Raw genomic sequence first — 26,653 nt, 5'->3', positions numbered from 1 at the left:
TGCCCTCCACCTCTCATGATCCTAACCACCAGCTCAGGTGCAGATTCCTGACTGTCCAACACCTTGGGACATCCTCCTGACATGAAAGGCACTATACAAATGGAATCTGTTGTTGTTGTTGTTGCCATGTTAAGACCCTCCTCTTCGACTGTGCTTTTTGATCACCCTGCTTCCCCCCCGCCCTCCACCCTCCCTAATCCGGACCCCCAGCTCAGGTCTGAAACTCTTGACTGTCCAGCACGTTGGGACGTCCTCCCGATGTGAAAGGCGCTATACAAATGTAATTTGTTGTTGTTGTATGTTGAGAAGCAAGCAGATACTGTTAAACCTTCATACCTCCAACTGATGGAACCACCACCCAATTTGAGAGATGTGTCTCTGGTCAGGACGACTCTGGCAAAGCACTCACACATGTCATGGTATCTCCCTAGGCGAGGGCTCTAACCTGCACTTGTCAGGCAAAATGACCCACAGTTGACTAAAATCCTCACAAAGGAAAGTAAGCAGGGTTTCTTTGGCATTGACAATAGAGGATCATAATTCAGTCAATCTTCTGTTATAGTAGTCCAATACCTGAGAAGTACTCCAGGCCAGTGTTGATAACAGAACAGGGAGTCCAGCTTGTCAGTGGAACATGGAGGAGCGATCAATCATTGGCAGCTGAGATTCTTCTCACTTGGCTGCAGATAGATACCCCATGAAACAAAGCCCTTAATGTGTACAATGGTCCCAGTTGGGCCAGCAGCAGGTGGCTTGCCAGTGCACTGAGTGGATGAATTTAGCTTGGGAACTCCACAATGCACACAGTGGGGTTTCTAAGCCTTAGCTCTTGCCAACTTGTACCTATATTCTGTGGGATAAGGTAAAGGCCGACTGACACGATGGGCAGAAAGACCTTCTTGTGTGCTGTAAATTTCTATTGTTCAATTTCTATGGTTTCAAAATATGATCCCAGAAAATTTAAACCATAATATCTGAAACTCTCAATACTTTGGTTTGGGACTCTTAAGCTTGTGATGGGTTTCACATGTGCGGCCAAAAAAAACAACTGGTCATCCATATTTTAAATGTGATGTATTATTTATGCTATTTCATTTCCTTTGTTTTAGATATCAGTATTTACACTGATTTAACGTCAGTATTATTGCACACTTTACTGGGTGAATCCTAAAAGAAAAAATTATCAGTGTAAATTTAAACCTAAGTTCACCCCACATTTACATTATAGATAAAATTTAAACTAAAAATTGGACAGTAGGGTAGAGATAACCCTTAGAATATTGATAATCAAATCTTGGTGAGTAATCAGGAAAAGCAGTAAATATAAAACTGCCAAAAGCAATAAGCATTTTTCAAATATGCAAAAAAAAACAAAAGGTTGAAGGAAATTATTGGTCCACTAAGATTGATCCAGTACTGGAAAGCTAGAATTTAGGGATGCAGAAATACTGTAGTTACTTCTCACCCATCTCTACAAGGGAATAGAGGCAAAGTTACCTGTATCAATAATGACATTTCCAGGATCAACATAATAGCTCAACAATATAAACATAACAACAGATATGGCTCCACAAAGACTAAAAGCTCTTAAAGCCAGCTATAGTACCATGAAAGTAATTAAAAGTAATGCAACAAAAATAATAAATCTGCCTACAAGTCAAAAACTGATGAGTTATAGATACTCTACTCATTCCCAAAAGGGGGCAAGGGTGACATGCCTTGTGTCCCAGCTTCTCCTACTTCAGGGAACATTATTTCCTCTATTTACTAGAAAAATGTATTGGTGTTAAAGTTGGCCTCCTCTGAGAAGGCAGTGTCTGGGTGAGTGCCAAGATTGGGCTACCAAAACACTCCCTAGTTGTCTGAATAGATTTGATATCGGCCCAATTTCTCCTATAGTACAACTGTTACCAAAGGTCAGATACCATGGCAATTACTGAAGGTAATCTAATCTTAAAATGTCTTACTTTTAGAGTTATTTATCACCAGTAAAAAATAGCTGACAATCAGGTATAAAATCCCTTTTAAGTACACACAGATTAACACCTGGGCAAATGTGGTGCCCGCTTGTGTGATTGACTACTTCTTGTGATTACACATGAAATTATCTAAACAAGATTTGCATATTTGTGTAATTATTTTCTTAGGTTAATTAGCTCCTGCCAAGCAGTTCACCCTTCGAGAATGCTTACAGTGATAGGTTTACATATTTCCTGTACCAATGCCAAATTTGATGGACCCCCTACTGATAACCCTTCACAACTTTCATAATAAAACACCTTTTTGCTATCTGACACCTGCAAAAAATATTGTTAGTAAACATTAAGTGCCGAATATTAGAGAGTAAAAAAAAACACATCCAGATTCATACAACAGTTTTTCAGTTATGGTAATAATTAATTGAAATCGTTCTTATCTTTGATTTAGATGTTCAAACCCTCACTTAGTACACCACACTTCGGTTTATCCACTTGACACTGACTAATGAAATGACTGAATTACTGTAGATTCTGAAAGATATTATTAGTCAGAACAGGTATATAATTATTTGTGTATTAAGTTTTCTCTATGAAACTGTTATATATTTGTAAGCTGCAGTTTTGTGTTGGAATTTGTTAAGGATATTTTGTATGGGAAAATATTAATGTTGCTTAATTGTTTGAGTAAAATACATCTAATCAACTGATCTATCCTATCTGCATTTGCCAGCTATTTTAGTGATTCATTTTAATCATTACAGTATTATTTTTCCTTGCAAAATGCTAATTTCTTATAATTCTGCTAATTATAGAGTATTGCGACATGTATGAAGGATTCAGTCTTATTGTCTAATTTATCCTAACCAAGAAACATTTTTTTTCATTTGAGATTTATAACACTATTGGTTAACAGTTGTACTGTTTTTATTCTATTGGGATCTAGAGATAACAAGTGAAGTTTAGACAGATTACATATGGGTTATTATTATTATTAGATGTATTAATACATATGTATTAGTTGGACTTTCAACTTGTGGAGTCCTGTAGCTCAGTGGTTAGAGCACTCACTTTGCAAGCGAGAGACCTAAGTTCAATTCCAGGCAGGTAGGTCAGGGCGAAACCTTGGGCAAGTTTCCTTACTCCACACAAAGCCTAATAATAATCCCTCCAAAACCAAAAACAATAATAAAATTGGTCATTTTCAATCTACGACTGTTTGTGGGACATTGCTGTGCGCAATTGGCTGCCGCGTTCGCCCACAAATATACAGTCAATTCACTTTACAGTGTGTTCTGTGAAGCGCTTTGGGACGTCCTTCCGACGTGAAAAGCGCTATATCAAATGCAAGGATTATTATTATTATTGTGGGTCGCTGCATTTGATTGCCAGTTTATGGCCTTTTTACGAATCAAAAATCTCATTACTTGAGTATCAGGTACAAAAAGTATTATTCTGGTTAAAGCTTCAGATTTTTTAAATGCATAATCTGAAAAATTAGGCAGTTTATACAGCACACATAAACATAGAAAAAGGATACTCTTCTCCATGCAGCAAAACCATTAATCTTCTCCATTTGGTAAATTTTGCATTTATCCCTGTATGCTTGTAATTAACAACTTAATGCAACTTTAAATGCAGAATTATTTTTATATTTAGAATGTAGTGTTATTAATAAATTATTATTATTTATAAAGACAAGCAACAAATCTGCAAAATGAATAGGACAAAAAAGTGCTTTGCCATAGCAACAAATTATTGCATGGAGTGCATAAAGCAAAATAATCCACATAGAACTGAAAAAGTTGCTAGGTTACATACAAGACGTCTAATATATTTCAGTAAAACGCTGCATATTTTCAGTACATGTTGCTACAATGTGACCATCTGGTAATCAGCTTGGCCTTTAAGGTATAACTAACTACAAATACACTTTCTAAGGCATGCTTACTTCTTCAAGTAATAAATAAAAGAACAGACTGATGGTATAGAACTATGTGGCTATATCTATGTGGCAGCAAAACAAAATACAAAATACATTTGGTGCCCGTCAGTCACTATACCATAATAAAAGGTTTTGGTTTGTTCCCACTACACCACAATCCTGCATCATTATTACAAAAGGTGTATCACATTTGTTTCTCCAGTATCTCTATTTCTATGACACAGTATTGCAACAACAGAATTTAGTGCTGTTGTGAAGCAAACAATTATATCTAATTCTATCAGAATTACGATAATTATGCAATGAAAGTTTTCTCTAGCTGCTACTTTCTAAACAGTTTTAGATCAGATTTGTAATAACAGGTCATAAACATAAACCATTCTTTACCAAAGTTTGAAGTTTTCAATAGAATATGGATTAATTTCATTCCCGTCATGCATTCCTACATTTTTAAAATTCATTTGTTTACTTTCTATATCTTTTCAAAATAATATTTTATTCAATGTCGACAGGCTGTATCTAAGGCTTTGAGAGCCTTTGTAACACTCAACAAGTTACTATCTCCAAAATTACTTTAACATATTTCTACTTCCCACAATCTTCTATTTATTTTTATAGTTGAATGACAAACAAAACAAGTGAGCTCTGCATGGCAAGAGAAATATTTTTGGCCAAATAAAAAACACATTTCCTATTATAGGAAAAATGTAATCCAGCAAATGTCAACAATTTGAAAAACAATTTCCAGCAACTTATATTAACAGCTTACTTCATAATAAATAACAAAAGTAATTCAATCCTTACATTCCCTTACATTCAGTGTAGCATCTTTCACGTCGAGAGAATGTCTCAAAATGATTCACAGGATATACTCTGAAGTGGTCTAATGATTTTTGTGGGCAAATGCAGCAGCCAGTTCCACACAACAATGTCCCACAAACAGCCATGAAGTGAATTATTAAACTCCCCACTCTTTTTAAAAGCAGTATGGGATCTTTAACATCTATCTGGACAAGTGGATAGGATCTTGGTTAGAAACATAGAAACAGGAATAGACCATTCAGCTCCTAGAGCCTGTTCCAGCATTCTACAAAGATCATGGCTGATCTGTATCTCAAGTCCAATTACCACCCGTGCCCCCTATCCCATAATACCCTGACCTAACAAATATCAATCCACCTCAGTCTTGAAAATGTGAATGGCCTTTTGGGGGAGTGAGTTCCAGATTTCCACTACGCTTTGGGTGAAAAACTGCCTCCTGATTTCACTCCTAAATGGCCAAGCCCTAATTTTAAGATCATGCCCCTTGTTCTGGAATCCCCCACCAGAGGAAATTGTTTCTCTGTATCTACCCTATCTAATTGCTTTATTACTTTAAAAACCTCAATCAAAAAAAACCCTCAACCTTCTAAACTCCAGGTAATAGAGACCAAGTTTATGCAACCTGTCCTCGTAATTTAACCCTTTAGGCCTGGTATCAGTCTAGTGAATCTGTGCTGCAGCCCCTCCTGAGGCAATATATCCTATATGAGGTGCGGTGCCCAAAACTGAACGTAGTACTCCAGATGGGGTCTGACTAAGGCTCTGTGTAGTTGAAGGATCATTTCCTCTTTATATTCCAGCCCCCGTGAGATAAAGGCCAACATCCCATTAGCCTCTTTGATAACTTTTTGTACATCTCAGCCAAAGGATAACACCACCAAAAATGCAGCACACCCCCACAATAGAGCATCAACCTACACAAAATGAGTTTCAAGTCCTGACTCAGAGGCAAGAGTGCTAACAACTGAGCCAGACTGACACAAAGAACAACTGGATCAGATGCAACATTTTCAAAACTATGGCATTCTTAAGATTGTCTTTTGTAATACTCATGTGTTGTCTACTTCATGCTTTCAGGTTTTACTGATTATTTTGGTAATCCAAATGAATTGAGAATATATTTTTTTAAATGTTTTGAGCCTGATAGATAATATGTTTCATTGAATAACTAGCAGTTTTTGGGATTGCTTTTTTTTTATAACTGATGTGCAATCTAAACATGAAATAACTGTCCCTCGAATGAAATCTCAAGGCAATTCTGAGAACTAAATTATTTGTAAGTTAGAACTAATCACAAATAACAACAATGAGTAAGGAAAGACACAAGACTGAGCAGGGTTTTAAAATACTAAAATTACAGAAAATTGAAGCATGATTTTTTAAAATTTAGATTAAACCATTCACTACTGCAGTTCCAACTTCTTTAAATGTACCACGTGGCACTTTATAAATTTACATCACGTCTGACCTGCACAAATGTCAACAGTTTTCAAAAACTAAAAAAAACCCTATTAAGTTATCACTTAGCAACATCTTAAATTAGTTTTTAAACTGCAAAGGGTAAGAATTGTAAAACATGACATTCTATCTCGGATACCACAACAAGGAAGTTTAAACAGAACATCTCATTAAAAAGTCATACATACTATAAAGATTATCTGAAACAGGCTGTCACTTCACAACCTACTAGCACCAAGCTAATCTCAAATATTTTGTAGTGCATTGTTTCTGATCAATAACTAATTAACAAAGTACAATAGAATTTGCACTGGCTCTTAGATTCCTTGTTAAAAATGGCTTTTGGCTGCACATGAACAGAAAGGTCGCCTTTGTGACATCTCTGCAAACCTTTCAACATCCTGCCACTGTCAGATTAAATTACTTTTAGCAATTAATTGACATACGTTAAAACAGAGCCACAGTTGTTACAGCAGGTTGTCATAATGACATGGCGGGAAGTTGTTTTGATATGAATTTCTTCCCCTGACCTGCTATCATATCAGAATTTTTTTTGGTTGACCTAACCAGAAGATTGGGAGGGAACCTCTAACTTGAACTTCAGAGATCTTGTCTGAAAAAGCACTCTTGTACATAGATATTGCACGATGTATAATTGAAAAGGATTCTGTAGTTACTTGGGATGAGATTCAACTGCTATTCCATATCCTGACAATGTTAGACTAAAAAGTTCTTTGAATTTTTCTTTAGTTGCCATGGCATAGCACAGATTAAGTGGATTAAAGGAACCAAGCAGCTGCAGTTAGTAAAAACTGGCAAAGTACAAATGTTTTGCATGCCGTAACCCATTGAGTCTTATACTTTATAAACATGAAGATATCTGTAACAAAGCTGCAATGTGTCTCTTTAAGAAACATTTAGATCTTCTTGCTTATTGTCCTCTATTCTCTGAAACACTTCAATTCTTGGCCAACCTAGTTAAGCCCCAGTGAACTCCCTTTCTTGGCTTTAAAGCCATCAATGTCTTTTGTCTGTAGTCTTCCTTCGCTTGGCTGACAGAAAATAGGTAAATGGATTAGTGCTGAAATTTCAGGGCGAAATCAGCTCCCAAATTTCTGTGTAACAAGTAATAACAGACTCCGTACCACTCTACATGAACCAATGGACTGTGATCCGCAAAAGAACTACTTTAATACAGAGATTAGGAGGTTAGGCACTCTATAGAGGGCTATAAAAGATGTTGGACTGAAAAAAGTGAGCTTGGTTAAAGCGGTTAAGAGCTTATTAATGTGTGTAAGGAACTGTATTAATCAATTGAACTTTATTTTTAACTTGCTTGTGGAGGCCCATCATGTTGTATGCAGGTGGTCTGTACCACCCCATACTGGAGTTAACCTGCACAGTGTTCACACAAAATTGTCTCACAGCTTAGAAGGCTTTGCTGCAACCACAAATGGATAACTGTTCACACACGTTGCAAGGCTTCAACGAAGCCATGGTCGACAAAAGAATGCAGCATAATTACTTTTTAAAATGTGAAACACATGAAAGGGGGAATTACGTAATTATATAATTAACAGGAAATAAGGAGTAAATCTCTTCAGACTGGCATCTAAATTACTGAAAAAATAGGATAACAAAAATAGGATGCTCATTACAAGAATCAACACTTAATGAAACAGTTGTACGTGACGATTAAGGTACGTTTAGGAGCTAAGTTGCTCCTCATTACGAATGGTTTAATTTCATTTGAATTTATAATAATAATAATCCTTGCATTGGATATTGCGGTTTTCATGTCTTCTAGGTTTCTCAAAGCGCTTCACAGAATATACTGTAAAGTGAAATGACTTGTGGGCAAAACACAGCAGCCAATTGCGCACAGCAGTGTCCCACAGACAGTCGTGGATTGAAGTGACCAATTTATTATTCTTTTTTTTGAAGGATTATTTTCCCCAAAAAAGCTATCCACCAATCGACTAATAATCTGGTTCCTACTTACTGCTAGGTAAACAGAAGCGTTGGAGTAAGGAAACTTGCCCAACATTTCACCCTGCCAGGAATCAAATCCAGGTCTTTCGCTTGTGAGGCCATTGCTCTAACCCTGAGTTACAGGATTGCAATCAATGGCATGGCCAAAGGGAGGTTTTCTAATAGAACACTGGGTACTGTGACAAACCTATTCACAAGTTCCTACATCTGATAACTCAGGAATTGTTTAAAGAAACTTTTTTGGATTGCTGTCTTCATACTTATAAGAGTCAACTTTGAAGGTTCTTTCCAGCAATCCAAAAAAGTTTCTTTGAACAATTCCCGAGTTATCAGGTGTAGGAACGTGTGAATGGTTTTGTCACAGTACCCAGTGTTCTATTAGAAAACCTCCCTTTTGCCATGTCATTGTTTTATTTATAAAATCACTTAGCCAAAGAGTTTTATAATTTGTTTGAACTTGTGTTGAATCATCATATAATATAAATACTGTATCATTAACAAATGTAAGTCAATGTCAATTTTCAATCAACTTTCAAATTGTGTGGAAATTTCCATATGGTGAAATGTGAACTCTGGGTTCTAATAAGCACCTATGATATTGCATAAACCTGGAAGCAATGTATAATGCATAGATCCAGCTAATGTCAAACTCTGAATAATATTGTCTCTGCCCCCTGCAGAAATGGAGAACTGTGGGCAGCACTGTTATAACGATCTCATGCTGCTAGCATTACAAAGTGCAAGAGTGCACTGAATAAGTGATGGAGCAGAGCAAGGGACACAATTTGCTCATTATAACATACAACTACTATTCTACCTTAAATATTTATTAAGAGATTAATAATTTCCCTTTTGTTGTGCTGCAGTTTCACTACTGAAGCTCTTTTGGAATTACTTGGCTTGTGCCACACAATTCCTAAGTAAGTAGGCTCCATAACATGAATTCTTAGTTACAGTGGACAACTTCCACAGTTTGAATAATAATTATTATCTTGTTATGGTGCATAAGACCAAACCTAACAAGTAAAATATTTTAGTTAGATTTTACCAGGAAACTCTGTCCTGGTCAATCAATAAAATTTCAGAAAATTAAATCTACCATGCTTTAACTGTTTAAATTGTTTAAAATATCATGTTTTAATAAGTTTCAGAAATTAATTGCAATTTCCAAATAAAAATACATTGGTGACATGGATACGTTATCTGTTTGCTGTTTTGTACTTTGTAAATCTACATTTGGGGGGATTCTTACCCGCTGGTTATTATATTAGTATATTACTGGAAAATGTTAAGTACTCACCCTAATGGGAATGTGCTTTGATTCTTTTTCCTTTTGAGGATTTCGGTATTTCTCATAAAAGTCTCGCCGTTTCTTTGTTCTTTTTGACTCTCATCTTTTCTCTCTTTCTTTTCTGCTGGCTCATCGGTATCATTGGCTAGTGACTGCACTTGTTTTTTTGGCTTCTCCACTTCAATGTAGTTTTCGTTGGTATTTAGGACTATTACTCCATATCCCTCCTATTTAAAATGACACAAATATTGTATTATACATAACTGTACAAGCAACAATGCAATTTTAACCTAATATTACAGACTTGTTATGAATCCTCTGGCATTCAGTTAAAAATATGAAATATGTAGGGTGTTTTCAGTTTCATTAAAATATTGAATAAATCATTAATTATACTGTTACTTCAACTACTTGTCTATTCAACTTTTACACCAAATTTGAGGTACCGCACAAGTAAGAAAGTCCATCATCAGGCATGCATAATTCCAAAATATATATAACTAATTAACCATGACAAAACAAACAACCTTTTACTTTTAAGCATATAAATCCATTTTTAATTTATTTGTACAATTTATTCAGCTTGTGTGGTAGAAAACATGAACTTTTTAACTGACTATCTAATGCTAAGTATATTTTCTATGAACAGTTTTTAAGTGTATATTTTTTATTGATAAAATGATAATGTGAAAACTTTGTGGATTTTTCATAAAGGTACTTAGGAAATAATAAGACCGTTTTCAGCAAATTGATTGAAGGAAGACTTGGTCTCTACCAATACAATTGTTACCATTGCTTAAAAATTGAACTGTACTCTGTTAATCCCATTTGATTATTTCTACACTTTTCTTGCCCACAACACACATACAATTCATTCTAGAGTGTCATGCAATTTATCCTGTGCATACATATATCATCTGGAGAAGAAAGTTTGCTGTGACCAAAAACTATTTGCATTCATGCATACTCTTCTGTTTATACTTCAGTAAAATAAGTAAATGCTAGTTAAAATTGGTTCAAGTCTCCACATTCTTAATTCCATAGAATGTTTTCCCATATTTTCGCTATCTGTGAGGAGACACAATATCCTGTCAGTAGGATGGTCCAATGAAAGCACAGATGGGATGATGCCCAGGCGGATGGTTCAATGAGAGCATGGGCGGGTTGATGGAACAGGTGAATGGTCCAATGGGAACGCGTACTCACTGAAGGTAACCCGACTGTTCAGCGCCTTGGGACGTCCTCCTGACGTGAAGGGCGCTTTGCAAATGTAATTTTGTTGTTGTTATTTGTTGTACTTAAACTTGAGCTAACTACACCAAATCCACAAATTCAGCAAATGTGGCCGCAATTTCTGGACCAAAAAAACATGACTTTCTTAGGCCTCACTTATCAGCTATTCACTTAAATGCAGTTTGGTAATGGCATTCCACACTGATTATTGAAACAGTTACAAAGAATTAAAAGGTAAAGCACTGAAAAGAAGCACTGAAGCAGACTATATTGGCCCAACAGGCAGTGAGTTCCATAATCTCACTACCCTCTGCATGAAATAGTTCCTTCTAAAATCTCTTTCAGACCTAGTCTCAATCTTTTTTGGTTTTTCTGCTTTTGGATTTCCCGACAGTGGATTCAGTGATTTGTATTAACCTTATCAAACCATTTTATAATTTTTCAAGACTTCAATTAATTCCCCCTTCATATGTACCTTCTCTAGCAAAAAAAGGCCTAACCTATAATATTAGTTGCATTTGATATGGCGCCTTCTCATGTCTTCGAGGCATCTCAAATATACTGTGGTTGAAACGCAGTGTCCCACAAACAGCCATGGATTGACTGGCCAAATCCTTCTTAATTTTTTTGGGAAGGGATTATTACCCTGGAAAAGCGATCCGCCAACTACTTACTGCTAGGTAAATAAAGGCGTGTGGAGTAAGGAAACTTTCCTGTTATATCCTTCTTATGGTGTGGAGATCAGAATTGGACAAAAAGTTTGAATTAATTCAACATCATCTACTCACTTTTATATTCTATCCCTCTGGATATAAAGCACAAGTTTCCATTAGTCTTTTTATAGCCTTATCTACCTGTGTGATCACGTTTAGAGATTTGTGGCTCTGAATCCCCAGATCTGTTTGCTACCATCTAAATGGAAGGATTATTATTATTAGACGAAAGATAGCTTCCTTATTTTTCCTGCCGAAGTGAATTACTTTACATTTTCCGACATTCAACTTAATTTGCCGTCTTTCTGCCCATTCAGATAGCCTGTTTGTGTCTTCCTACATTCTTTGTGATCCCTTTCACGCCTTAGCCTCACAGTTCCAGGTTTATATCATGCTGGTCTTAATACGGTCTCCTTCTCCAGATGACTCGTCACTTCATCTTTTAATATAGATTCTGATACCTTGACCACAATAAGTTAACTGCTGTAGTGGAGTCCTGTAGCTCATTGTTTAGAGCACTCGCAAGAGAGAGACTGGGTTCGATTCCTGGCAGGACGAAACCTTGGGCAAGTTTCCTTACTCCACACACCTGATAATAATCCCTCAAGAAAGAAAAAATAATAAATTGGTCACTTCAATCCACGGCTGTTTGTGGGACACTACTGTGCGCAATTGGCTGCCACGTTTCACCCACAAATATACATTCAATTCTCTTTACAGTGAAGAGCTTTGAGACGTCTAGAGGACGTGAAAAGCGCTATATCAAATACAAGGATTATTATTGTTATTTATTATTACCATCTGAAAGTTTTGACACCAAATCTGAATGCAAAGCACGATTCCTTTCTCTACAGGGTTCTTAAATATACATATTGGGAGTTCAGCTGGCTGCTTCCCAGTTTTCCCAAGGATTCTTGGGTGCAGTCTATCTGGGCCAGGTGCCTTGTCCTCTTTAAGCTTGTGTAATTTATTTAATACATCCCTTATCCCTATTTTAACTGTGAGCAATTTTTCACCCTTCCCCTTCTGTTCTTACTAAATTTTCTTTATCAGTTTTCTTTGTGAAATCTGAGGCAAAATATTCATTTATTATTTCTGCTATTTTCTTATCTGCTGTGAGCTTATCCCCTTCTCCCCTTAATGGTCCTATCCCTACTTTATCCATTCTTTTATTGATAACATACATACAGAATGCTTTCCTGTTTCTTTTTTATTGTTTGCTAATTTCTCCTCATAGTTCCTCCTTAGTTTCCTAATTGTCTTTTTAACCTCTTTCCTGCTGTGAAGCACTTTGAGACGTCTAGAAGCGCCACATCAAATGCAAGGATTATTATTATTACATTTGATCTTTTGGAGTTATTTGTATGCTTGATTTGGTGTTCTATTCATTTAGCACACTGACAATGATAGCAGAACCACCTTCGCTGTTAGGCATAGTATTTAATGCTACCTAAATACTGAATGTTTTTCAGCTTTCATTGGAACTCTGAATTAAGGTAACTCAACTCTGACACCACCTGGAGGAATTGGAATCAGGAACAATTCAACTGAATTGGCATCAGCCTCCTATGCTGCGTTTAAAGATCTTGGATGGTCGAATGGACAGACCAATATTTCTGAAACAACCGTTTCTAATATTAGTGAAGAGTTGATTTCTTAACCAACTACTAATAACATAAAAAAATCCTATGCTGCTACCCATGCTTGGTATTCTGAAATCTTGTTTTGTTTGGTATTCTGAAAGCATGTTTCAATTGTTTTTACTTGCTCTGATATAATGCCATGAAGAGCAAGTAGTATGAATCAAGTTTCTTCCTCCAATCGTTTTACTGACAGATGTAAAACCACTTTGCTTCCAGTAGTATATATGCAGAATCAAGTAATGGCTCCAAAATTCACCATGTTTTTGCCAAAAACATACTGCTTCTAGTAGCAATATAAATAATGCCACTGGAGACAGCACTGTTCAGTTTTGCAAATGAGTGCATTTGTGCAAGCAGTTCTGTTCCTCTTCCTAGTGTAAATCCATTACTTCTTGCAGTAGTTCTGCAATATAATTGCCATTAAATGTTCTCTTTTTATGTAAAATAAAACACGTACACAAAATATTTTTTTCATAATGAAAATAATTTGCCTTTAGAAAAAAACGTAATTTAACTCAGGTAGACTAGCTCTAAAACTCAAAATCAACACCAATTAAAGAAAACAATTTGATATTGTTCATCTTACAGTCATTCTAAAACCCACACTCAGTGTCACTTTATCCCTACTTCTTGATTCTTCTATTCTTTTCAATTTTAGTGGTGTTCTTCACTACTCATGACCTATTTCCCAAGTTGCTCACTCGTACTAAAATTGTATGACTTTCGTTGCTGATTATTATGCATAATTAACCCCCATAAATATGGAAATTAGTTTGTTTAAACTGTAGAATCATTAAATGCTAAAATATGTCAATAAATATGTTTTTTAATTGGAAATAGATTTTAATTGTTTTCTTATCGATTTAAATATGTTCTTAAAGACTAGCTCTAAAACTCAAAATCAACACCAAAACTAATCTCTGCAATCACCTCATTTATTTAAAATTTCTGTTTCAAGAACAAATTCATAATTACATGATGACAATATAGTTAAGTGTCTTTATAAAAGGATGAGTAAAAAATAAATGTTATAGACTTTGACACTTAGCACCTTGGTCAACAGATCCATTTTTAATCTCATCAGTGATGCCCTCAATGTTTACATTTGATCAGACCAGGGTGCCTTTGCAGTCAATACACTGTGAAAAACAATCTGAATGGAGCTGCCACTTACACAAAGTCATATGCCATAGCCTTTTGGCCCAGAGCTGGTGGTGGTAGTCCAGCTAAATGACTGACAGTAGCAGTGACAATACATCAATTTCAGATTTCAAAGGATATCGGCTTTGTTATGGTAGAGCAACTTGTAGGCGTTACTCTAAGAACCTGATTGGAGTAACCTTTCTGCTGCTTTGTCAACCTGAATTGGAAATGTGCTTTATTGGGTTTGTGGTATGACACATATACTGGAAAATCATTTTAATAAGAAGAATTACTTTCTCCTATTTTGTATTTCATTTTAACCTAACCCTATGTGCAGGAATTTTCAAGTTTGACAGTGGAATATCTATGACAAAATTCAAAGCATAACAGGAATACTATTTTTGATTTATTCGAAGAACATCAGGTGCCAAATAAAAATCTATGGTGTCATAAATTCATCTAATTCTGCTTTGTAATATTCAGTGCCGAAAATAAGTTTTGCAAATGTTATATGATTGAAAATGGGTATGTTGTCAAATCTGCAAAGGTCATCTGTCACTGAAAGTGGGTATGAAGAAACTTTTCACCACATAACAATCTATAAAATATGTGTTAATTACCTCATGTGATTATTTTCTGATACATTAGTACAAATAAAATAATGCATTGCTAGTTTATTTGTAATACAAATTAAGGGTGCAAAATGTGCATGCAATATTTTAAAGACTGCTCAATACAAATTCATCTGTCTATTAATCAGACACATCATCAGAAACGTCATCAGTCATTGATGCCTAAAAACTGCTTTTTATTTTAAGATATCAAAGAGGTTTTGCCATTTTACTCAGTACCTGGGTTTCTCTTTGAGAGCACTCTCTTCAGTCATCCATGTGTAAGAGCTGGTCCTATATTACAACTTTTCAAACAAATTTTTTTTTCCATTCTCTGTATAGAAATAGCTAACAAACCTCATTTGCAGTAAATGCCAGCCTTCACCCTGTTGCCTAATGCAACTTTTCACAATCGGCCAAGATTTCTTTCAGTTTTGTTATACTCTCTCCTCCCACCAAAACAGACTAAAAAGACGTAAGTTGCAGTCTACTGCACAGACTGAAATGGCAGCATTCAGTCTATTGCTCTTTGTATAGGAAAATGGTCAGAAAGGTCACGACAGGCCAAGAAGAAAATTATCTTGATACAAAGTGCTCTGCCATGGGTAAGTGCTCTTTTGTCAGCATGCCTCATATCTACCCACCCTGTGAGTAAATCTGAGCACTTTCAATGTTATGTTCTGGAGCGCATGTAAAAATTCTTCCATCACTATGCAACAGAAGTGCAGGATAAATTTTTAAAGAGTATCCGATTCCAAACATAAAATAATTTGCAACAGTTTTTAGCTAATTTAATCATCAGCTATTTATCTTTACAATCACACAGTAACCAGATAACCACAATTATCTACAAAATAATGCAACTACATGTTACAGTAGCATTACTTTAGTATTATATTGGATAAACATTTGTTAACAAATCTATACGTCTTGCATGTAAATAGAGACAATACTCCCAGCCACTTGAGTGAAACCACCTCGTGTTTCTTCAGTTCTTAGCTGAGTCACAAAAAACAGGGTGTTGGGAGTGGGAGCTGAAATAGCAATCAAGTCTATAAAATCTCATCTAATTGGCTGAAAATGTCCTTAACTTTCAAACTCTGGCACTGTAGTGCTGAAAAGAAACATTAATTTTACAGTAGGAAAGTTACTACTAGGATATCTTGATTAGTATATTATCCCTAAACTGATTCTTTTTTACAAATTGAATTACATGTGTTCACCCTGCCATCTCCTTTTCCCTGTGTGTGTTATTCCAGTTTGTCTAATGTTTTTAATTTAAAGTTAATTTTTTACTGCTTTCTAGCTTGTCTAACACTTTTTTCTAAATTATTTAATCTTGAAACATTTCTGATTTCTTCTGCCTCTTTTTTCCCACCGGCCATTTTGGTGGTGGAAGCCACATTTTGAAAACACATTTTTCATGAGCTGTAAAACTGCTCTTTGTGCCAATTTTGCATCTAATGAAAAGCTCAGATTTTGAAGATTGACGGAGGAACATTAAAAAATAAACCATGGTAATCTTTCTTGGAACTTGAAGAATTATTAAAAATGCCATTTTGCAGATCAGCACTCAGAAAAGAACTTCACAGAAAACTTCTTCTCCACACCATGCCTGAACAAAACCAAACTCATCTTGTGTTTATAGATATTCTTGGTTTACTGCTCGATACACTTGAAACAATGTTTGGATGTGAAGAAACACATCAGGGTTTTCTTCAATATGTATGGAATTATTTGGCAGTTAACCATTCTGTAGTGATGCCTAGCACTCTACCCCATGATGTGGCGGGCTTGTGGAGTGAGCATGAGTATACCTCAACATCTGCTGGCTGATCAAGATTCTGCACTGCAAATATCCACTTTCCCCAAGGAAGACATTTTATTTCCGCAGAGCCTGCAAGCGTCACCACTTGTGCAAGGCAGATGGTCATTGGAACAGATTCCTTCCCCTCGAACATGCCAATATCATCTCCTACTGGAGCAAACACCTCAACTTATGAAAACTAGCATGGTCAGGTGCCAATCTACAACAGAGCCAGTCAAAATGGGCATGGTTTAGAGCAAATGGCAGGGAAGAAGCAAGTACCAAGAGGAATGATTCACCTTCCAGTGTGGAAGCAAGAGTGCATCACAGCATTTGGAGCAACAAAGCAACAAAACTGTTAAACAATAGTTTCCATGATCTTTACGCATGAGCAGCAAAAACAAAGATAATTCAAAAGGTGGCAATGTGCAGGAAGCAAAGTGCTGCTGGCTGTGTGCATGTGCAGTTAAAACTGCTATTGTGCCTTCCAATAATGTGAGTTGGAACTTTATGGATCCCAAACACCACATTTGAAAAGGACTTCAATGTATATCCAATATATTCTGTGAAGCGCTTTGAGACGTATCGAAGACGTGATAAGGCACTATATCAAATGCAAGAATTATTATTATTATCCTTCATTCTTTTCACTTTATCACATGGTCAATTTTTACAACATTTTACCTTTATTTTATAATGGTATCTGAGTTGCTTTTCGAGTATTGCACTAATGCCGCAGTTTCACAAAAGTTTCATTTATCTTCAAGTATTTAGCTTTGAATACCTTTCCCTGCCATCAATTAGGGAGTCCTGTATCTCAGTGGTTAGAGCACACGCCTCGCAAGCGAGAGACCTGGGTTCGATTTCCAGCAGAGTGAAACATTGGGCAAGTTTCCTTACTCCTTACGCCTGATAATAATCCCTCAAGAAAAAAAAACAATAATAAAATTGCTCACTTCAATCTATGACGGTTTGTGGGACACTGCTGTACGCAATTGGCTGCTGCAATTCGCCCACAAATATAGTCAATTTACTTTACAGTATATTCTGTGAAGCGCTTTGAGACGTCTAGATGTGAAAAGCGCTATATCAAATGCAAGGATTATTATTATCAATGTCATCCGCTGCATACCCACACTCCAATATTCTTCAGCTGAAAGGGATTTTTAAATGAAGGTCATCGACTTATACCACCAAGCGTCATTACAAATGATGGCAGAAGCTGAACGTTCTTTTCAACCACTGCAAATTTCATTTTTTACCCTTTCAAGACTCTCCCGCTCTCTCCTCCTCTCTCTCCGTCCCTCTCGTCTTCTATCCCCACTTGACCCTCCCACAACCTCCCTCTGCTCCAGCCTGGGAATCCTCCGCCGGGCTCACCGTGGCACTCGGCGTTGGCTGTCCAGCAGCAGCCACACCGACTGCCCCATTCCCCACCACTCTCGCCAGCCACCCCGGACACAGACCCGGGGAGTCAACCTCTCCTCCCTCATCCCCATTCCCCCCACCCCTGCCTCACAACCTGGAACCCCCTCCCCTCCCACACACCCTTCTGTCAACCGCTCCCTCCACATCGGACTGCAAAATGTCCGCTCCCTCTGCAACAAGGCCCTGGTCATCAACGATCTCATCCTTGATGAGAACGTTGATATCATGGCCTTGACAGAAACCTGGCTCACCCCAGGCGACACCTTCCCCCTCACGGAGGCCACGCCACCCGGCTACACCTCCCACCACATCCCCCGCCCCAACCGCCGTGGCGGTGGTGTTGCCCTTATCTCAAGGACACCACTTGCCCTATCCCCTTACTCCACTGGCTCTTTCCCCTCCTTCGAGCACCTCACCCTCTCCCACCCCTCATTCCTCTCCCTTAAAATCCTCCTCCTCTACCGGCCCCCTAAAACCTCTCCCACCTTCATCTCTGACATTTCAACACTCCTCACATCTCTTTGCCTCTCCTCTGATCGCCTCATCATCCTGGGCGACTTTAACCTACACTTCACCCCCTCCTGCTCCATCTCCACAGACTTCTCTTCCCTGCTCTCCTCACTCAACCTTTCCCTACACATAAACTCCCCCACTCACAGTCACGGCCACCCACTCGATTTGGTGATCACCCGGGGCCTCAGTGTCTCGGATGTCACTATTACCGACAAGGCCATCTCCGACCACTACTTCATCTCCTTCACCACCTCCACCCCCCTCCCCACCTCCACCAGACCCACCACCATCTTCTACCGCCCTTGGAAGAAGTTACCCCCACAATCCCTAACCGATGCCTTGGAGTCCTCTGAACTCCTCTCCCTCTGGCCTTCAACCCTCACCGACCCCTCTTCTCCTCTCTCCCTCCTCCACAATATCCTCTCCTCCACACTCGATACTCTTGCCCCCATCACTTCCCGCACTGTCTCCTACTCCCGCTCCTCCCCCTGGTACACCACCCACCTCCGCTCACTGAAATGCCAGGTGCGGGCTGCTGAGCGCACCTGTGTCAAATCTGGCCTAACGGTCCACCGACAAATCTGGCTGGACCTCCTCAAAATTTACCGCTCCACTCTAGCCTCGGCCAAGTCGTCCTTCTACTCCAGGATAATCCTGGAGGCGAAGAACAACCCCAGGCTACTGTTTTCCACCACATCCCGACTCCTCCGTCCCCCCCGCCACCCCGCGCAGGTCATCTCCTCCAACCTTCACTGCGAGGAGATGCTGGATTTCCTTGAATCCAAGATCAAGGGAATCCGCTCCGCGGTCACTTCCCCTCCAACTTCCACCCACCACCCACCCCTTCCCTCCCACACTCCGACTCCTACCCATCCTCCCCTACACACCTTCGTACCCGTTTCCCCACCCTCTGTCACTGAACTCATCCTATCCCTAAAACCAACCACCTGCTCCCTTGACCCCATCCCCACTCCACTCCTTATCTCCCAGCTCCATTTTCTTGCCCCACACATCACTGACATCATAAACCTGTCCCTCTCCTCTGGCTCTGTCCCCATTCCATTAAAAACTGCCATCATCACGCCCACCCTGAAAAAACCCTCCCTTGATGCGTCGCAGCTATCAAGCTACCGGCCCATCTCCAACCTCCCCTTTCTCTCCAAGGTCTTGGAAAGAGTTGTCGCCTCCCAACTGCGCTCTTTCCTCTCCACCCATTCTCTTTTCGAACCCCTTCAGTCAGGTTTCCGTGCTGCCCATAGCACAGAAACTGCCCTGGTCAAGGTCACCAATGATATCCTGACCATCTGTGACCAGGGCTCCCTCTGTCTCCTCGTCCTCCTCGACCTATCGGCAGCATTCGATACGGTCGACCACGCTATCCTACTCCACCGCTTGTCCTCCCACCTCAACCTTCAAGGCACTGTCCTTGAATGGTTTAGCTCTTACCTTTCCCACCGTCTTCACTTCGTCTCAACGAATGGCTTCTCCTCCACCCCCCGTACTGTCTCATGTGGTGTCCCTCAGGGCTCTGTCCTCGGTCCCCTCCTCTTCACCCTCTATATGCTCCCCCTTGGTGACATCATCCGCAAACATGGGGTTAACTTCCACATGTATGCGGATGACACCCAACTCTACCTTTCCTCCTCTACTCTCAACTCCACGACCACCGATGTCCTGACAGCCTGCCTGTCCGACATCGAGTCCTGGACGAGAGACAACTTTCTTCAGCTCAACGTGCGAAAAACCGAGGCCCTCCTGATTGGCTCACGTCAGCGCCTCCGCACCTCAGGCGCTGACACCATCAGCATCCAAGGCTGCACTCTCCACCTCTCAAAGCCAGTCAGGAACCTCGGCGTTTTGTTCGACCCTGAGCTGTCCTTTCTCCCTCACATCCGCACCACAACTGGCACCGCCTTCCATCACCTCCGGAATATCGCCAGATTACGGCACTACCTCACCCCTCACGCCGCTGAAACCCTGGTTCACGCCTTTGTCACCTCAAGGCTGGACTATGGGAACTCTCTCCTCGCCGGCCTTCCCGCCACCTCCCTCCACAAGCTGCAGGTCATTCAGAACTCTGCAGCTCGTGTACTGTCCCGCACCAGGCTTCGCGATCACATCACTCCCACCCTCGCTCGCCTCCACTGGCTCCCCATCCCCCAGAGGATTGATTTCAAGATCCTCATCCTCACCTACAAGGCCATTCACGGCCTTGCTCCCTCCTACCTCTCCAACCTACTATCCCCCTACCTACCTGCCCGTACCCTCCGTTCCTCTGGCTCCGGTCTGCTCCACGTCCCCCGCCCCAACCGCCCTACTATCGGTGGTCGGGCCTTCAGCCTCTCAGCCCCCAGGCTCTGGAACTCCATCCCCCAGTGCCTTCGCCTTGCTTCCTCCCTTTCCTCCTTCAAGGCCGGTCTCAAAACCTTTCTCTTTGACCGTGCCTTCAGCTCCCCTCTCGACTCTCTTCCTCCTCCTCGCTCCCTCCCTTCCCTCCCCTCACCCTGACCATTTCCCCCTCCTCTCTCCCTCCCTTCCCTCCCCTCACCCTGACCATTTCCCCCTGCTCGGGTCATGACCCAACTGTGCAGCGCCTTGGGACGTCCTCCTGACGTGAAAGGCGCTCTATAAATGGAATCTTGTTGTTGTTGTTGTTGTTTTCTTACTTGATATCAGGAGATGGGTCTGAATTAGTATCCAAATATACACAAGAATCATTACTTCTCCTACATGTAATAATAATTTAGTTATGTTTCAAAGTAATATCTGTAATGAAATAGTTTTAAACTGTAATGAATAATGTAATGACACATTATTAGTGAAACAAGCCAAAATGTCTTTGTAGCATACAAGTGATTTGTAACTTGTCATAATGGGCAAAGACAAAGTATAATGCTTGGAAGGTGCCAATTGCATGCAAGTTCATGGATTGCACAACAGGCATCTGTTGGGTTTACATTGAGGTGCGGAAGCACAATAAAAGTTTCTCACATTGAACTAACATTTTTTAGTTGCTTTCTTCACTGTGAGGTTGGAGGGGCAGAATTTGTTTTGTGTTTCAGTATGTAGATGTCATGGCAAAGAGTGTGCTGAATGACATATGATGCAGAGTAAAGGACAAAATGACCAGCGGTTTGGTTAATTTCCTTAACTGAGCAGGCCCAAAACATCCTAACATTGTCATGGAAAGAGCTACTCAATTTTTCCGGCAGCAAGGATGCATAAGCCACTCCACCTGTGTCAGTTGCTCAATAAGTAGTAGCTGATCTGCTCGGACTCAATAGGCAATTGTGATGGCTTGAGCGCACTGATTGGCTCTTCAGCCTACGATTTTCCTCACCCTCCTAATGGAACCATACAACAATACTAGTATTTCCCACAGCGCAATATTCTGTGTTAAAATGTTGCTACTAAATGCTAACTTTATTTATGTATCTTCATTAGAAATTCTAGTGAATAATTATATATAACATTATAAACTTGCTTTACTCTAGGCCGTAATGACTGTTTCAAAAATATGACTTCACGTATATTGCTGTACCAATGGAATGCACCAGGATTAGAAGGACAGTGATTTCTGTCCTGATTTCTGAACTTTCCCACTGGATGACAAAACTACCAAATGTGACAACATAGTTGTCTTGAAATAATAATAATGTTACTTTTGCACATCTCTGTTATGGTTAGGACAATACTGGGGCCTAGGAACAATCATTTGCCCACCTTCTTGAACTGAAATGATCCATTGTTTGAAAGTGAACACATTTTGTTTTAAAAGGTTCAAAAGAATAAAATGGGTTCAATTTCTATTTAGGTGCTATACATGCTATATTTCTATATTGTTCAGCGCCATGGGACATCCTCCCAACATGAAAGGCGCTATACAAATGCAATTTATTGTTGTGTTCTTCACAGCAAATAGTGTATGAACATTTGGCCAAGTACCACCACTTATAAATTCTGTATTACTATACAAAAATTAAAAACAATTCTTCTTATTTTGAATTATTGTTCTTGTGCCTAGCCAATTAAGCGCTCTTATATGAACTTGTTTTTGCACTCAACTATGATATGCAAGTAGAGTGGACTAAAAAGTCTATTATGAGCCATGACTATCAGTCCTAACAAATCCTGCAATGGAAATGCCTGAAGCAGTGTCATAGATAGTTCTGTCACTCCAGATTATTAAAACGTTGACCAACATTCAGGGAAAATCGTTTTACTTCATAGTTGGAAAAAGTTACTAGCATATACATACCCATAATTTTGGAATGACCACCTCCCTCCTGCGCCCCCCCAAAAAAACAACCAGAAGTTTGCATCAAGTGAGAGCAAGACCTGAAGACCAGATTCAAATCACTGTGTGAGAAGAGAGCCAGGGCAATTGTGAGAGGGAGATGAGGGTCAAGGCTGTCAACAAGGAAAGAGGACCAGAGTACTGGTGAGGTCACGGCTGAGTCCCAAGTTTATCTGGGAGGTAATGAGTCAAAACATTGTAGAATAATTGAAACACATTTTAACAAAAAAAATGAAAACAATTTTCCTACTTACATCAAAAGTCTATTTTTTGGCAATGTCTGTGCATGCAATAACATTTTCTCCAAAATTCAAAGTATTCTCAAAGTATTGTCTGGATTTAAAGGGGTGATCACCTTAAATTTTACACCAATAAGTGCCCGTGTAGGTTGGCTCCTGGTTACTCTTTTATTTGCAATTTTCAATCCTTAAATTTCTTTAGTACTTCAAATGTCAGTGTGTACAGTGTTGTACTAGTTGATGAAATAATAGTCATATTCCAGCTGCTCTGTTCATAATAATAAACCCCTCTGAACCATCGCTCAATGGGAAGGGATGTGTGCCCAAGCTGTCAACAGGAAGATGGCGACAATGCTCTCACATATTTCATGCTGAGCTGTAATAAAAACAGAAGTCACTGAGAACACTCAGCAGATCAAGCAGCATCTATGGAGCAAGGAAAGTGAGTTAACGTTTCAGGTCGCTGAATTTTCGTCAGATCTGAAATGAAAACTCACTTTCCTCTCTCCATAGATGCTGCCTGACCTGTTGAGTGTTCCCAGTGACTTCTGTTTTTATTTCAGTTTTCCAGCCTCTGCAATATTTTGTGTCAAGCGGAGCTGTGTAGCCCAACAGGAAACTCGCAGGGAGTTCCTGGTGTCTACCATCCACCTAGTAAGGACTCAAACCTGTGTTTGTTGAATGTCAAATGACCAATTAGTGACTATCCTCCTTTGGGTGGGGGAGCTAAGCAGGGTCTCCTTGGAGCTGAACTGGCTCCAAGGTCACATGTTTGGCAACAGAATGTCAAATTCGAGCCAGCCCTCTGTGGTGGTCTCGGTAGTCCAGTTCCTGAGCTCCGCAGGTCCGCAGTAATCCAGGGTACTGCTGATGACAGCACAGCCATCCTGGCTCATCAGTAGGACTTGGAAGGGCAGACCAGTCACTGGAGGCAAGGAATCCTCCCACTCAGCTTGTGTTAACCCTCCAAGCCAAAACCCTAACAGGTAGGGTGGATCTAGCTGGACAAGCAACGGGAAAGCTTGCCAGACATCTGTTGGGTACATTGCCTGTTTTTTGTCCCTTTGTTCCTAACCCACCACTATGAATCTTTCAGGACAGGAATGAACTAGGTCACTGAATTCCTCCGTCATGACCATTCCATGATCACCTATCCCTCTTAGTGTTTTTTCTCCCCCACCAAGGTACCATCCACTACTAGTCTTTCTATTGGTCTGATAAAGAAATAAATTGCTCAAAGTGCCCATTAAATGCTTTCAATGGAAACTGAAGCTGGGAGTCAAATCTTCTAGTCCAACCACTGTAAAATGGCAAAAAAACAATGTAAAGATATTTTCAAGGCAGCTAAGTCTTCAGCCACTATGTTCCCACTCTCTGGAACTGCCTCCCAAAATCCCTTCAAAATTGCGGCCAGAATTACAGAGCCCCAAAATTCCTTGTAATTGTTTCCTGTTTTTAGGAGTCACCATTTTTTAAATTTTTTCTAGATAACCCTCCAACAGACCTACCACATCTTCTCAGAAAGCATGGCCAAGGAAATCTACTTTATATCAGCCTATCTAGCTTTTCTTAAGGTTTATTTTAGATCTCGCAGAAGTGAGCACCTCCAGCCTTCCAATTTCTTAAGATGTTCGAAATATCATCTACATAACAAATGACACCAGGGATCCCAATCACGGTCTGTTGTGTGCACTCGTTAAAAATGGCAGGAGAATTTTTCCATCTCTACGGCAGTCGGGACCAATGGAAGTGCTGTCCACGGAAGGCAAATGCTGTTTTCCACCTATCATCTTTAGCTAAGGGAACACTCTTGAACCTGTTAGTCAGATCCAAGGTCGTTTTGTATTTTCCCTTAGGAAGATTGTCTAAATTTCCACCAAATGATGTGCTTTGACCCGTTGTTGTTTCGGTAGCAGTATTTAACTGACGGAACTCTATAACCAGTCACCATGACCCATCTGCTTTACGCAACGGCAAAAGAGGTGAATTTGCTGAAGATTCACATTTTGTAATTATATCTCTCCTTTCTAATTCCTGGATAATATTTTTTAGATCAGCGTTTGAGTCACTGATCATAATTGTCATGACATTGATTGTTTTCAACAAATAAATTGTTTGTACAATAAAAACGGTAATGCTTTTACGCCCTTTAATTATTAAGTCCCAGCGCCCTGGCTTGAGTGGATCGACGTCAGAGGCAAGGACGAAACTTCTTCTATCTGGTGGCATTGCCATTAGAAACATTTCTCCCAGAGCTCCTTTGAAAATAATTTGGTGATTTTGGACGCTAGCACTTGGGGATGTCCGTTTTTTAACGCCCTAACCTGGTCTATTTTATCCTTCTCTTACGACTGTTCCTTTAATTTCGCTAAGCACCATAACCAAATTATCCTACTTGGGATTGATCAGGTCCCTCTAGCGTTTATTTACTGTTGCAAATAAATCTGCACGGCGGCTTTACTCAGATAATCTACCAATTTCGCTGTCGCGAATCCAGCCAGCTTTCAATTTCTTTAAATTCGGGCACAGTGCCTGTTAAGGATTTAAGCCCAGCCCACTTTCAGTGTGTGAGTAATTCGCCAACTGTACACCATTATCATTTGCCACGTGGATGTTTTCCCGTGCGCAATTTACGCTCATTAAAACTTCTGGTCCCTCGTTTAAGAGTCCCTTACTTGTTAATTGTGCTTTTAATTCCGTTATTTGGGACAGCTGCCCTGCCTCATCTAACCTTAATTGCACTATAATATCTTATTCACTATAATATAATATGCTTACAGAAGTTGATCGGACAACCTCTGCACATCAGCCTACATTTCTCGCAAAGCTATATTTATTTCAGTTACTTTATTTTCGTATATTTCGGAAAGTATTTGTTTCTGTGGCTCAAAAGCCTCTGTTGCATTTTTTGTATATTCTCGATATTTTCAGGTTAAATGTATTCCTGCTACTAGTCCCGATGGGAGGGAGAAGACTGCTGCTCCCATTTGCGCTTTTTGAAGATAATCTGCACCATGATTTAAATGCAGCAACGGGTCTGCTCTTAATTTGGGAGCGGAGCCAATTATCAGGCATTCCGCTGGTACCTTAGAAAGCTTTTCCCCAGGTTTTGAACTGAGTGAGTACTTTTGTGAGGTTTCCCTCCCAATTTTCCTCTATGGCCTCCTCCCATGCGGTCTCCGCAACCATCCTCGCGCTCTCTCTTTCACTGCCAGTACACTTGGTGCCTCGTACAAAGCTTAAAAAAAATTCTGTGTTGGCATCCCACGCAGTGCCCCAAGAACCCTTCAAATAGGATCTTCTAGTCACTGAGCTAGCCGGAGATCTCCGTTCTTGAACCACATACCGGGCTGTAAGGAGCCAGGTATAGTTGAGTCTAAACTGCTCACCCGAGGAGGTTTGTTTTGATTTGCTTTCCTTATTTGGGTCGGTTAACCTTATGCCTTTCCTCAGCTGCAACAAAGCACTCGCTCCTGCTCTACTTCTGCTACTGTAGTTAAAATTGCCTCTTTGGGTCAATTTTAACATTTTAATTTCTTCAG

The 26,653-nt window shown here is 39.7% G+C and overlaps 1 protein-coding gene across 1 annotated transcript in view; it reads right to left on the bottom strand.

The window, feature by feature from the left end:
• fam172a (family with sequence similarity 172 member A) overlaps positions 1 to 26,653 on the bottom strand; it is a 269,588-nt gene that overhangs the window by 154,890 nt on the left and 88,045 nt on the right. Inside the window, 2 exon segments of the mRNA XM_007893065.2 lie at positions 9,494 to 9,582; positions 9,585 to 9,711. Coding sequence (XP_007891256.2) covers positions 9,494 to 9,582; positions 9,585 to 9,711 — 216 coding nt within the window.

Source organism: Callorhinchus milii, unplaced genomic scaffold (assembly GCF_018977255.1).
Source record: "Callorhinchus milii isolate IMCB2004 unplaced genomic scaffold, IMCB_Cmil_1.0 Scaffold1, whole genome shotgun sequence".
NCBI lineage: Eukaryota > Metazoa > Chordata > Chondrichthyes > Chimaeriformes > Callorhinchidae > Callorhinchus > Callorhinchus milii.
Note: the sequence above shows the minus strand (reverse complement) of the source record. Positions and strands in the feature narration are given on the sequence as shown.